At 34.7% G+C, this 15577-nt stretch overlaps 1 protein-coding gene across 1 annotated transcript; it reads left to right on the top strand.

The window, feature by feature from the left end:
* The first annotated feature begins 7818 nt into the window (after positions 1 to 7818).
* On the top strand, positions 7819 to 14793 carry LOC120071860 (galactose mutarotase-like). The gene is made up of 5 exons (XM_039024263.1): positions 7819 to 7981; positions 8082 to 8131; positions 8224 to 8347; positions 13978 to 14076; positions 14165 to 14793. The coding sequence occupies exons 1-5, from the start codon at positions 7819 to 7821 to the stop codon at positions 14791 to 14793; spliced, it is 1065 nt and encodes a 354-aa protein (XP_038880191.1).
* The last annotated feature ends 784 nt before the right edge of the window (positions 14794 to 15577 follow it).

Raw genomic sequence — 15577 nt, 5'->3', positions numbered from 1 at the left:
TCAAACAACAGCCTAGGAAAAGAGCACAAGGATCTATCCCCCCATAACGCATTTCCGATAATCTTGCACTATGTGTTTTGGCAATAAAATATCTAATATAGCTGATATTGACTCATTGAAGAAAAACAAGATGGTAATTTTTTCGACCAAAACGCAATACACTTACTTTTGTTTTTATATTAACTCGTTTTTCAAAGCTCCTTCTTCAGCTGCTTAGGTGCTTCTCCCACCAAATCTTGTTTCGCCCAAAGGACACCCACCTAACAAGAGTTGTCTTCCCCACACATAATATATCTCACTATGTGGATCAATAGCATTGAGTTGTGTGAGACTCATAAAACATAGTGCCCTCTGAAAAAAGGGTAATGTGAGGAGAGAAATGTCACAAGGATGTAGTTAAAATCTATGAGTTTGAGATGAACATCTATTTCTAACCCAACCCAAATTTGTATACATCCTCAACAATTCTCTTTTATTAGAAATATGCTTAGATAAAGTTGCACCCCATTTTCACTTAACATAATTCTCATTCAATTATATTGCCAGTTAAGGAACGAAAAGGAGAGAAAAAGAGTCGAACATGCAAAGAAAGGAGACTTTGCAATGAGTGTGCTAGCTCATGCTTGAAGTAGTACCACGAACAAAGAGCAAAGGAAATGATGACATTTTTGTCGCTAAGTGAAATTCTATAAAGACTGTGATAATGGAAAAATACTATTCTTTAATTTCCGCGATGTTGTGTTTGTTTTGTCTCTCATCTCTTCCCTCTCCTTTATATATTCCATATCTACAAAAATAACACTTTTTTGATTTTATAAAATCAAGTATTTGATTTTAAATCGAATGAAAAATTTAATTAATTTCATAAATTAATTATTAAATAAAACTTAATTAATTTAATATCAAATATTAAATTAATTTTAATACATATCCATCTTTATATATTTAAATAATATTTAAATATATAAATTCTCCTATTCCGTTTAATTCTCAAATTAAACATGTAACTATATCTCATATAATTACTAACTCCCTTAATCCTAATTTGAACGATTCAAATTAACTTATCACACTATTCTAGAGCTAGTCTCTTACGAGCTAGTAGGTGGACCTACAGATCCTGGGCTCCAACAATCCGAGATTAATTGGCTAAACTCATTAGACTAAATTAATCTCCATTCTTTAATTAATGGGCCACTCCACTAAAGCCCATAGTTGCACTCCCCTCACTGTAGATATATTATGTCCACATGATTTAACCATAATCAGCAAGTCGACCCTTCACAAGTTGTTCGTAATAATGGTTGAGTCAAATATCTATTTTACCCCCGAGATTACGTTTTATTCCTCAAGTCCCTACTGATCCTCTAATGAACAAGTGGTTTGTGATCGATTCACTAAACCAAACACTCTCAGTCCAATGAGAGGGTGGGGCACCTTGTTCAAGACCTGGATTCAGTACTTGAGAGAACAACCTTTCTCCTATCCCTAAATCGGGTAGGCGTGAACTCCGTCTTGCACCTTATGTCCCCAGCTATCTACCCGGTCTTACCCTTGAAATGAAAGTCTTATTGATTCGACGCTGTTGAGCCAACCCTCAACTATGCAAATTTAAAGACAATTCTGAATAAACAGGAACTCATAGTTAACTCAGGATTAAGATCGAGTTACCTAGGTCATCTAGGTGAAATAGCCAGTCTTATACAGTAAACAGCGTTATAAAGTAAGAGTAACTTATTTCTTGGTCACGATCTTATGAAAACTCATTGCATAGGACGCTCTCACTCCTCATATCATTACATGTACGAATTAGGATCACATCATATGTAGCACTTTACAACTCTTTGTAACAACTACAGAGTATGTCGCATCCAATGGTGCTACCAGAATAAGGTACCCAACCTTATTCATGTACCATAGATCATTTTGACTATTTACTCTAACCTGATCCACTCTTATGTCTCCACATAAAGTTCAAGTACTCATACAATAGTCATGGGTCTTAGTTTATTGAATTTAGACTTTCATACAATTTATGAAATCAATAACACGTATATTGATTATAGAAAATGTTTATCGTTTTACAAACTGCGAGTTTTAGGACATAAAACCCAACAATATTCCCACATGGACTAAAACTTCAGTGGATCAATATATACAAATATATACAATGTTGAGTTTACATGGAGAGAATAAGATGTAAAAATACAATAAACTAGGGCATTACAATACCCATAAATTCTCCCACTTGCCCTAGTGATACAAAACCTATAGACCTAGGCCTACTAGGTGACCCTCGAACACTTTAGCTGAGGGGGCCTTTGTAAATGGATCAGCTAAGTTGTCTCGGGAAGCAATCTGAGTGACAATAACATATTCTCTGTGTACAATCTCCCTGATGAGATGGTATTTTTGTTTGATATGCTTTCCCCCTTTATGGCTTCATGGTTCCTTTAAATTTTCAACTGCTTCATTGTTGTCACAATAGAGAGTGACAGGCAGGTGCATGTTAGGAACTACTTCCAGATTTGTCAGGAACTTTCTGAGCCATACTGCTTCTTTTGCTACTTCGCTTGTAGCTACATACTCAGCTTCCATTGTGGAGTCTGCAATACAACTCTGCTTGATGCTTCTCTACACAACTGTTCCTTCGTTAAGAGTGAATACTGACCCCGAAGTTAATTTCCTTGAATCAATATCAGTCTGAAAGTCAAAATCAGTGTATCTAGTAAGGATTAGATCCTTAGGACCATACACGAGCATATAATCTATCGTTCTCCGAAGATACTTGAGAATGTTTTTAACAGCAAACTCATTGCATAGGATGCCCCCACTCTTCATGTCATAACTGTTGGGGTTTATGCCCTAAAGTCTCGTGTTCAGTATTTTGTAAAAAACTTTGTACGAACACTTGTGATGTATAATATAAATGATATTTACTTCACTACTTGACTTTGCACATTTAGATGTTTTTTTATTTTACCACAAACCAACAAACTTAATATCCCTGGTTATCTGTATGTAACTTAAGCATGTATGCGGTGACATACAAGTGGATCATGTCTTGAATGATAACCAAAATGATCTTTAGTATATGGATATAGAAGGGAAACCTTATCCTGGTAATGCTATGGATGCGGCCCGCTTTGTGGAATGGCCACAAGTGTTGTGACTTATCACAGATGGTCCGATCCTGATCATTCGTGTAGAGGACATGTAAACAGGAGCATCCTATACAAAGAGTTTGTATAAGACCTGACCACAAAGTGTTAACGTCTCGTCACATAACACCGTTCATGACTGAGACTTCACTTCATTAGGATGACCATAGATAACATGACCTCAATCCTGAGTTAGTTGGGAACACCTGCTATTGAGGGAGGTCCTTTGATTTGCATGGGTACGAGTGGCCAGAATGCCGACTCATACCTACCATTTTGGTGATTCGTCTCATTTGGGAGCTGGGAACTCAGCTTCATAAGATGGAGTTCACTTCTTCCCCAATGTAGGGGTAAGTAGATAGATTGCTCTCTTAAGGGCTGATCCCAAAACTTGAACGATGTGGTGCCACACATCTTCTCATGGCCCGAAAGGTGTTCACACATAGTAGGACTATGTTGTATTGTTCATTAGAGGGATCAGTGATACTTAAGGAGGAAGATGTAACTACAAGGGCAAAACGATAAATTAGCCTGCTGTAATTACGAGCATCTGTGAAAGGTCATCGTACTGATGATTGGTTATATCCAATGGACATAGAAATATATCTATGGCAAGAAGAGTTCAATTGTTGGTCTTTAGTGGAATGTCTGGCAGTTAACGGATGGTGGATATCGTGACTAAAGAGTTTAGTCAGCTATTCACGCACTGTTGGAGCTTCGAGCCATAGGTCCATAAGATCCCCTTGGTAGCTTGGATACAAGTTGAGAATCAGTTTTTGGGTCAGTTTAAAATGTTCAAATTGACAAGAGGGAGTTCGATTATATATGATATAATTGATCGAGTTAATTAAATATGATATAATTAACTTTATGTATTAGATACATTAATTTGGAAGAAATTGGATATAAACATGATTTATATCTAGTAGAGGAAAATATTATAATTAATACATGATATTAATTTATATGTTATGAATATGATAAGATCACATTCATTGGACGGTTATAAAGGAAATTGGAAGGTGCCTCTTCTGTTCTAAATAACGAATGAGTGCATTATAAATAGCAAACGGTGTGTTGATCTCGACGTGCGCGGACATTGTGAAAAGATATCGTCATCGTTTAAAATCAGTGCCTATACGATAGTGACTCCATGATCGCTTATATATACGATATTGCTAAGCGATCGCATACCGATTACACCGTCGCACGCTATTATCTAAACGATCGTTTACTTTTTTCCTAAGCGATCGTTTAGCTCCTGGTATTTACTAAACGATCGTATAGACGATCGCATAGTTTTTCCTACGTGAATGTTCGGACAATTGCTCACCCTTTTCCTACACGATTGTTTATATGATCACTGACCTTTTCCTACACGATCGTTTAGACGATCGCTTACTTTTCCTACACGATCGTATACTTCACCTAAACGATCAAGCATCTTGTCTATGTGATAGACAACCTCTCCTCCCACTTGCTTGATCGTTGTGTACGGTCTCTCTTCCTTCTTCCCTCTACCAAATCCGAATAAAGCCCACACTTTGGATTCTCACTCCAAGAATATTGAGGGCTCTAAGTGTTTTTGTCTTCTCTATTTCCTTCTATCCGAGTGGTGATTGTTTGAGGTAGACGGTTGGGCTTCAGACTCACTGTGTAGAAGAAATCTTCATCTAGTATGATTTCTTGATCTCTTTAGCATTATGAAAGTATGTTTGAATGTATATGTGGTAATTCAGTCACAATGAATTGGAAAGATACGCTTCCGCTCGTAGGTATTCTTGAATAAGAATTCCTTCAATAACATGTACGAATTAGGATCACATCGTATGTAGCACTTTACAACTCTTTGTAACAACTACAAAGTAGGCCGCATCCAATGGTATTACTAGAATAAAATACCCAACCTTATTCATGTACCATAGATCATTTTGACTATTTACTCAAACCTAATCCACTCTTATGTCTCCACATAATGTTCAAGTACTCATACAATAGTCATGAGTCTTAATTTATTGGATTTAGATTTTCATACAATTTATGAAATCAATAACAAGTATATTGATTATAGAAAATGTTTATCATTTTACAAACTGCGAGTTTTAGGACATAAAACCCAACATAGAATATACCCTAGTTTATTATATTATACTTTATTTTATATGTATTGTACATTCCACTCGCTTTATGACAAGTGTGAGATTATTGAATTTAGTGTCTTAAATCTTGTGGATCTTGTATTTTGTAATTTGTAAATACAAATTATTTATTTAATAAAATAAGCAATATTTTATTCGACATTTAGAACGCATTAACTTAATCCAATAAGGTAAGATCCATGGTTATTTTATGTAGCTTGAACAGTATGTGATAGACATACAAGTGGATCATGTTCAAGTAATAACCTAAAAGGTTAGCAATATATGAATAAGGTTGGGTGCATTATCCTGATAACACTGCGGATACAACCCACTTTATAAATGTTAGTATAAGATCGTACCACGAAATATTTTGTTCTCTCTTTATAACATTGTTAATTGAAGAGACTAACATTTCATAGGATGACTATAGGTGACTCGATCTCAATCCTGAGTGGGTTATAGACTCTTGTCTATGAAGGCAACCCTTTGATTTGTATGGGTGAGTGTGGTCGTTGTCACCGACTCAATAAGCCTACCATTTTAGGGATTTATCCAAGTAGGGAGTTAGAAACACAACTCCTTAAAGTGGAATTCACTCCTTCCCGCTTTCAAAGAAAGTAGATAAATTTCTATCTTAAGTGCTGACTCCGGGTCTTGAACAAGAGGTCCCTCCCACTCATTGGTTCGAGAGAGATTTGTTTATGGTAGATCATAAACATGTTGTTCATTAGAGAATCAGTGGGACTTAAGGAGAAAGATGTAATTACATGGGTAAAATGGTAATTTTGACTCAACTGTAATTATGAAAAATTCATGAAGGGTCGACTTATTGATGACTGGTTGTATCCATAGATACGGAAATATCTTTAGAGTGCAAAGAGTACTGCTGTGAGTTTTTAATGAAGTGACACACAATTAATGAATGTTAATTAAGTTAATTAAAGAGTTTAATTAATTTAATTTCGAATCATTAGAACTTCTAATCTGTAGGTCCATTATGTCCCTGCTAGCTTACTATAGATAAATCAAGGATCAATTAATTTTGGAATAATTTGAATTGTTTAAATTATTTAAAGAAATTTTATATTAATAAGGATTAATATAGAGTATGATGTATAATGATTCATTATACTATATAGTTAATTATAAATATCATTAATAATTAAAACTATATAATATGAGAAAATAATATTTGAATTAGATTCAAGTATTAAATTAATATGAATTGGATTCATATTAAAACTATATAGTAAAATTTAATGTGAATTGGATTGATATTAAAGATTATAGATTAAGAGAGAGATATACATTTTATATGGTTTGAATGCATTATTAGTAAATATGAGCTATTTTATTAATTAATTAATGGTTAATTAATTAATATTTATTTAATTATTTATTATATATTAAATGTGATTTAATATATATATTTATTGATTTAATTAATTAATTAATTAAAATAAAATAACTCCTTATGCAGAGAGTGGAGAGTTGGGTGAGAGGTTACTTTTCCCTTCATAATGGTTTTTGTGTGAAATATATAAAAATACAGAATCAATTGGTTCCAAAAAGCTCTCACTCTCTAAAACACATCTCTCTGTATTCTCCCTCAAATTCAAAAGAAGTAATTCATGGTAAACAAGTTGGATCCCACAATCCAATTCCTTGTTGAAGTCATAGCGGGAAAGTCCTTTTGGTAGTGTCTTGTCGTTCGTTTTTTTTTTCCTGTTCTTGCAGAGGATTTTCACGGAGGTTCTTGAAGAATTTGGTCTTCAAAAGCATTTCTCCTAAATTCCCTCAATTGAATGTCCAGCCTTAATGTTTTTATAAATCAATTCTATGATTTTCTCAATCCCAATTCAAAGACACAGTGCTTCTATAAATCTATGTATAATATTAACCTATTAGTTGAAGATCAACGAAATATATGTCGATCAATTGTTGAGTTATATTGTCAGATTTTACTCATTATCATTTTTAAGATCTTGATTTTGATTTTTCCAGAGGGTCTTTACAAGTTAAAATCGTATCTTAGATACCACGTTCATATCTTAGATATCATATTTTAGAACATTGAAGCAAAGAAAGAAAATAGAAAAAATGAAAAAAAAAAAAATCACATCTCAAGTTCTTATAACAACAATTTATGTATATAAGTAACTTAAGATAAAGTCCAACTAAATTAGGGATATTAATAAAACATTAGGCACATCTCAATTTCATTTATGGCAAATGTTTTATCTTTTCTGGCTTTTAGTTAAAACATACATGGCAAATACAAACTGAATAAAAAAGCGAGAAAGAATAGGTCAAAGTAGATTCAAATTTCAACCAAAAAAAGAAAACCCATTTGAAAAATAAAAACGTTTCTATCCCAAATCTACAAAATGGTTAAGAAAATCAACAAACTGTATCTTCTCCTTCTCTCAAAATTAGATGCATCTCTCTATCTAGCTACATAAATATCCTTTGAGTTTAAGTTTAACCCATCAAGACACATTGTTCTATTCTTCAAAATGGCCAAAGTTCTTCCATTGATCTTTCTCTTAGTGGTTGCAGCCATTGGATTTGCTAATGGGAATGAAGTGGGAGTTTATAAATTGAGAAGGGGAGATTTTTCTATTAAATTTACCAATTATGGTGCTACCATTCTCTCTGTTATTCTCCCTGATAAAAATGGTTTGTTTTGTTTTTGTTTTTCTTAACACTACCCATTTATATTTGCATTCAACACATTATGATATAGTTCTAATTTTTTTTTTTCTGTTATTTGTTTTAGGGAAGTTGGGTAATATTGTTCTTTCTTTCCCTTCAATTGATGACTTTCGAGTGAGATAATTGTGTTTTTTGTTGTGATTTTCTAGTATAAAAGAGAAAAATGAATAAAAGGGTATGATTTGTTTATGCATTTGTTTTGACAGAATGATACTACCTACTTTGGAAACATTGTTGGACGTGTAGCAAATAGAATTAGAGGAGGTCAATTTGGTATCGATGGTGTTTTTTATAAACTCGCTCCTAATGATGGAAGGAACTTGCTCCATGGTATATTTCATCGATCTAAACACTTTTTTCTCCCTTCTCTCCCCCAACATTTTCCTTTCTAATTGTGAATTCATCTTTTTCATAGCATATGACACTACATTTGATTTATATGGCTCAATTAAACATAGTTAAGTACTACTGTGTAACGACCGGATCCTTACACATTATGATCCGACCGCTACGACATACATACTTAGACTTTTCTATCATGAGATGAGTTTTGGTGAAAATTTCAAAGAACATATCTAAATTTTATTAATTAGATAGAAAAACTATATAAAAAGTTTATTTATCAAAACATCAGGATCCATAAAACATTAGCGTGGTGGTACAAAATGCATGTACCTATAATAGTGAGTTTGATGGTTGGCCATTTGAGCGACGTCCAATTCTGCCATCTACCTGTGTCCTTACCTACAAAGTCTGTAAAAATATAGATGAGTATATATAATATACCCAGTAAGTAGTTCTCACGTAGGGTAGTGACCAAATGCACAATCACAAGCAACATGTCATGAAAACATATGGTTGGGACCGAAAATGTATAATAACATGTGGTGGTCGGTTATGCTTCCAACATAAATCTCTTCGCTCTGATAGGAAGATGAGGACCTAAGCGAAAACTAACTCATCTGATGATTAGCAGATATGTAGTCAGTAGGGCCAGAGTCACATCCAACATCAACCATTAGTATAAACGTAATATTGGACTAGAGGGGTGCAACCATACATACCCTGCTAGTCCCTAGCATAAACATAACATAAGATTAGGCGTGGAGGGATTCAACCATACATGCCCTGCCAGCCCTGGAAGCATGAATTTCTCCGCCCTGATAGGAAGATGAGGACTTAAGCAGAAACTAACCCATCTGATGATTAGCGAGTCATGCAGTCAGTAGGGCTAGAGTCACATCTAACATCAACCATTAACATAAACGTAAGATTAGACTGGAAGCATAACTTACACCTAATTAAAACTTGATTTTAACATAATCGTGAACAAACATAATGCATGGAGTCCCTTGTAGAGAAACGTGTTCTAAACATGTAATGCAATATAACAATTAACATAACCATGCAACATAATAAAGGTACACTACCATAGAACATTTAAAGAGAGGGTGAGATAAACTACTTATCGTGATTTAGTTATTCCTTATTATTCTTTATGATTTGACCAGTAGAGCTTTCCCTTTTTAAACTAGAAGGAAATTTAGGCAGCACTTTACCCGAGCTTTTCTCTTTTAGCCTCACAGAACTTCCTCACTCACACTTACTCTTTAACACGATTTTTTGTTACTGAGATTTGTTTGAGAATGGGTTAAATCTTCAGGCAAATGGGTCCTATTTATAGTAGTTTTCAGCTCTTCTCAGTGTGACAAATCATCCTACAGATGGCTTCTTTAAAATTACTTAGGGTTTAAGGATTCCTCTCAATAAGACACCTAATCTTGGCTAATGTTTGCCCTTACGTCATCATTCTTTGTTTGTATTCAATTTTAGGGTTTTTCAATGTATAATCTATAAGATCGTGGCCAAATTCAACGCATAATTCGCGCTTCTATCCAAATCTCGCTCACTCTGCTCTCAGAATCTCACTCTCTCTACTCTCGCTTTGTCCAAATCTCGCTCTCCCTGCTCTTAGAATATCGCTCTCTTCAGCTTTCTTGCTGGGAATCCCGCTCTCTCCACTCTCGCTCTCAAATTTTCTCTTTAGTCTCACTCTTTCCAGTTTTCTCGTTGGTGTGGCTCTCGCTCCCGTTCCCGCTCCTGCTCCCGCTCTCTCCCTCTGTCTCGCTGAGAATCTCGCTTTCTCTAATTTTCTTTTATTTACTTATTTATTTATTTATTTATCATTAAATTAGAGTCTCGCTCTCTCCACCTTCGTTCTTTTCAATTTTTATTTATTTATTTATTATTATTATTATTATTATTATTTTGATTGTTTCTCTGCTTTCTAAATTAAGGTTAGGGTATTTATATTTATCATCCAATAAATTTCAATATTTAATTTCCTGTAGTGTATGCGTACAAAGCTGGGTTGTTACATTCTTCCTCCCTTAAGAACTTTCGTCCTCGCAAGTTTCTTGGTTCTTAAACAGATAAGGGTATTTGTCTTTTATCTCTTTTTCTCGTTCCCATGTAGCTTCTTCCACTTGCTGATTTCTCCAGAAAACCTTTACTAAACTTATTTCCCGATTACGAAGCGACTTTTTCTCTCTTGCTAGGATGCAAACTAGAGTCTCTTCATATTCCAAGTTTTCACTTATTTGTAGAGATTCATAATTTACTACATGTGATGGGTCAAACACGTATTTTCGAAGCATTGATACATGAAAGACATTATGTATTGTAGAAAGGGTAGGTGGTAATGCTAATCGATAAGCTACTTGGCCAATACATTCTAATATTTCAAAGGGTCCAATGAAGCGGGGGCTAAGTTTGCCTTTTCGTCCGAAACACATAATGCCCTTTATTGGTGCTACCTTTAGAAATACGTGATCTCCTACTTTGAATTCCAACTCTTTTTTACGGTTGTCAGTATAACTCTTCTATCTGCTTTGAGCTGTTTGCATTCTTTCCCGAATTAGCTTAATTGACTTTGATGTTTGCTGCACCAACTTAGGTCCTAGTAGTGTTCGCTCCCCGATTTCATCCCAGTGTACAGGGGATCTGCATTTCTTTCCGTATAAGGCTACGAAGGGAGCCATACCAATTGTCGTCTGATAACTATTATTATAAGCAAATTCTATAAGATGTATCTGCAAATCCCATGCTTCAGTAAAAATCCAAAGCACATGCCCTCAACATGTCTTCTAGGATTTGATTAACTCGTTCTGTTTGGCCATCAGTTTGTGGGTGGAACGCTGTGCTGAAATTTAGCTGTGTGCCCATTGCTTTCTACAAACTTTTCCAGAACTTGGAGACGAAATGAGGGTCTCGATATGAAACAATTGATACTGGGATTCCATGTAACCGGATGACCTCTTTTAAGTACATTTGAGCTAGTGCTTCCGTAGTATGAGTAGTCTTGCATAGTAGGAAGTGGGCCGATTTGGTGAGTCGATCTATAATCACCCAAATCATGTTGTGGCCTTTAACAATTCTCGGGAGTCCGGAGATGAAGTCCATAGAAATATGCTTCCATTTCCATTCTGCAACATTTAGAGGCTGGAGAAGTCCTTGTGGTTGTTGTCGTAGAGCTTTCACCTGTTGACAAACCAAACATTTACTTACATAGTCAGCTATATCCTTTTTCATGTTACCCCACCAGTAATGTGCTTTTAGGTCTCGATACATTTTGGTACTCCCAGGATGTATTGAAAAGCATGATTCATGAGCTTCCTTCAGTAGTTCTTTCTTTGATTTCTTTATCATCTGGTACACATAGACGCCCACGGTAAAGAAGGCAGAGTCTGGGGTTGTAGAGAATTGATTGGTTTTTCCATTTTCTGACTGCAGTTGTTTGTTTATATATTTATCTATTTGTTATACATCAATTATCCTTTGCCTTAATGCAGGTCTTACAATTAACTGTGCTATTCGAGTTGTGAAGGTGTATGGTATTAGTGAGATCTTAGCTCTTTCCAGGTCATCCATTATGTGTTTGGAGATGGTACTTAGAGTTTCTATATGAGCTAACTTTCTGCTTAAGAGCATCAGCAACAATGTTAGCTTTTCTTGGATGATAGAGGATCTCACAGTCATAGTCTTTGACTAATTCTAACCATCTTCGTTGCCTCATATTTAACTCTTTCTGGGTAAAGAAGTACTTAAGGCTTTTATGATCTGTATAAATTTGGATCTTTTCCCCATATAAGTAATGTCTCCATATCTTTAAAGCAAAGACTATGACAGCTAACTCCAAGTCATGAACGGGATAATTTTGTTCATAAGGTTTTAGTTGTCTTGAAGCATATGCTATTATCTTTCCGTGTTGCATCAATACACAACCAAGCCCCATCTTTGATGTGTCACTATACACAGTTAAAGCCCCTGATCCATCAAATATAGTGAGAATAGGGGTTGTGGTCAATTTTTCTTTTAGTTCTTGGAAGCTTTGCTCACATGCTTGGTTCCAAACAAAAGGATTATTCTTCTTGGTGAGGTTGGTTAAGGGTAATGCTATACTTGAGAAATTCTTCACAAATCGTCTATAATATCCTACTAATCCAAGGAAGCTTCGCACTTCGCTAACTGTTGTTGGGCGAGGCCACTTGCTAACTGTTTCCGTCTTAGCATGATCTACTGAGATTCCTTCTTGCTTTACAATATGCCCTAGTAGGCGACTTGTCACGTTCAAAACTCACACTTGGAGAATTTGGCATATAACTTTTCATTCCTTAGTATGGAAAAGACGTCCCTAAAATGTTTTTCATGTTCTGCCTTAGACTTGGAATAGACCAAAATATCATCTATAAATAAGATCACGAAGTTATCAAGATGGTCCTTAAAATTCTATTTATCAAGTCCATGAAGGCTGCGGGGGCATTCGTTAATCCAAAGGGTATCACCGTAAATTCATAATGCCCATATCTTGTTCGGAAAGCAGTCTTAGGTATATCCGACTCCTTGATTCGTAGTTGATGATACCAGATCGTAAGTCTATTTTGGAGAATACTGAGGCTCCTTGTAATTGGTCAAATAGGTCATCAATGCGTGGGAGTAGATACTTATTCTTTATTGTCAACTTATTCAACTCCCGATAATCTACACATAAACGCATTGATCCATCATTTTTCTTAACAAATAAAATAGGTGCTCCCCATGGAGACACGCTAGGGCGTATAAATCCCTTATCTAACAATTCTCCCTGATAAAAATGGTTTGTTTTATTTTTGTTTTTCTTAACATTACCCATTTCTATTTGCATTCAACACATTATGATATAGTTCTATTTTTTTTGTTTTTCGTTATTTGTTTTAGGGAAGTTGGGTGATATGGTTCTTTCTTTCCCTTCAATTGATGACTTTCGAGTGAGATAATTGCGTTGTTTGTGGTGATTTTCTAGTATAAAAGAGAAAAATGAATAAAAGGGTATGATTTTTTTATGCATTTGTTTTGACAGAATGATACTACCTACTTTGAAACATCGTTGGACGTGTAGCAAATAGAATTGGAGGAGCTCAATTTGGTATCGATGCTGTTTTTTATAAACTCGCTCCTAATGATGGAAGAAACTTGTTCCATGGTATATTTCATCGATCTAAACACTTTTTTTCTTCCATTCTCCCCCAACATTTTCCTTTCTAATTGTGAATTCATCTTTTTCATAGCGTATGACACTACATTTGATTTATATGGCCCAATTAAACATAGTTAAGTACAACTGAAACCTTTCGACCGACATCTATTTACTAGTTAACTTGTATTGTCACCTATTCATCGTCATCTATTTCCTGGTTAAACTCCTACTGTCACTTATTCGCCGTCCATCTATTAACTACCCTGTAATGACATTTGCTTCTCTCTCTTGGGACAGGGATTTGAGAACTCCAAATGACTCAAATTGTTTACATTACTTAATAGGTAGTTAACTCAAATTCATGAACATTTAAAAGCAATCAAAATGCTAAGAAAATTGATTTTATATTGAGATTTTTTAAGCATTTTTTTATTTGACTGTGAAGGTGGGAAGAAAGGGTTCAGAGATGTGATACGGAACGTGGAGAGTTATGTGAAGGACAACCACATTACATTCATCCACGACAGTTTTGATGGCGAACAAGGTCGGACTCTAAATCGTAAATCTTAAGTCCTAAATTAAAGGATTACAATGAACAAATGGAGGGTTTTATTTGGTTTTTGTGTAAATAGGGTTTCCCGGCGATCTTCAAGTTTCAGTAACTTACATGTTCATAGAAACAAACAAATTAGAAGTAAAAATGGAAGCAAAATCCATAAACAAACCAACCCCAGTAAACCTGGCCCAACACTCTTACTGGAATCTAGACGGCCATTCAAGCGGCGACATTCTATCTCACAAAATCAAACTCTTCGCCTCAAGCATAACTCTCGTCGACACCGAGCTCATCCCCACCGGTGAAATCGTGCCAGTGGCTGGAACCCCTTTCAATTTCTCAACCCCACGAGAGATTGGGTCGCAGATCAAGAGCGTAGTCGGCAGATACGACATTAATTACGTGGTGGACGACACCGGGAGTGATCATTTGAAGAAAGTGGCAGAGGTTACAGGGAGAACGTCAGGGAGGAAGATGGAGCTATGGAGTAATCAGCCGGGAGTTCAATTTTATACGGTGAATCAGTTGAAGGATATGAAAGTGAAAGAAGGGGTTGTGTATAAGGAATATGCAGGGCTTTGCTTGGAAACTCAGGGGTTTCCGGATTCTGTGAATCATCCTAATTTTCCTTCGCAGATTGTGAAGCCAAGGGAGAGTTATAAACACGTTATGGTTTACAGGTTCACTGTTCATCATTCTGATTGAGCTCTGTTTCTTGGTTTGATTTGGACAGGGAATTTGGGGATTTTTATTAATTTTCTCTTCTGTCTGATGAGTTGGGTATTCCATTTTCAATTCCTAGGTTATGATTTTAACCAAAATACAAATGTCATGATTTTATTTAATGGTTTCTATACACATTATTTTTAGGTTCATTTACCTAGTTTGTCTATACATTTTTTCTTCATAATTAATATTTTTTATACCAATTTCGTTGGTAAAGATGAACTAAACCCTATATATTTCTTGTTTAAAACCAAACTAAAATAAAGATAATGATGATTTCAAATTTAAAAATAAGAAGAATCGGTAAAAATATTATATTCATGTTTAAAACAAAATTATAACAAAGATAATGGTAAAAACTATTTAAAAATTGTATGATTTAGTTTGGATTAGTAGAAAATTAAACTTGCATATTTATGGACCAAAATCATGCAAATGAAATACATGAGAAATTGACTACGAAACACAAAAAAAAAAATTAATGGAAAATAGGTGTTGAATTAAGATAAAATTAGAAATGTAGGAACTTTCCACTTTCAAATTTTATATTCTATTTAATTTAAATAAATTTCTAAAAAGTCATAATTAACTTGATTTTTCTTTAATTTAATTTTAATAATTAATTAAATAATTTAATCAAAATTTAAATTAATTTAATGTCAAATATTAAATTAATGAAACACATATCCCAAACATGAATTCCTATTCATGTATACAATATTTTAATCATATTTGAATATTCCAAATTCTCCAATTTGTTTAA

The sequence above is a fragment of the Benincasa hispida genome, chromosome 2, assembly GCF_009727055.1.
Source record: "Benincasa hispida cultivar B227 chromosome 2, ASM972705v1, whole genome shotgun sequence".
Taxonomy (NCBI): Eukaryota; Viridiplantae; Streptophyta; class Magnoliopsida; order Cucurbitales; family Cucurbitaceae; genus Benincasa; species Benincasa hispida.
The sequence above is the reverse complement of the archived record's forward strand: the minus strand, read 5'-3'. Positions and strand labels throughout refer to the sequence as shown.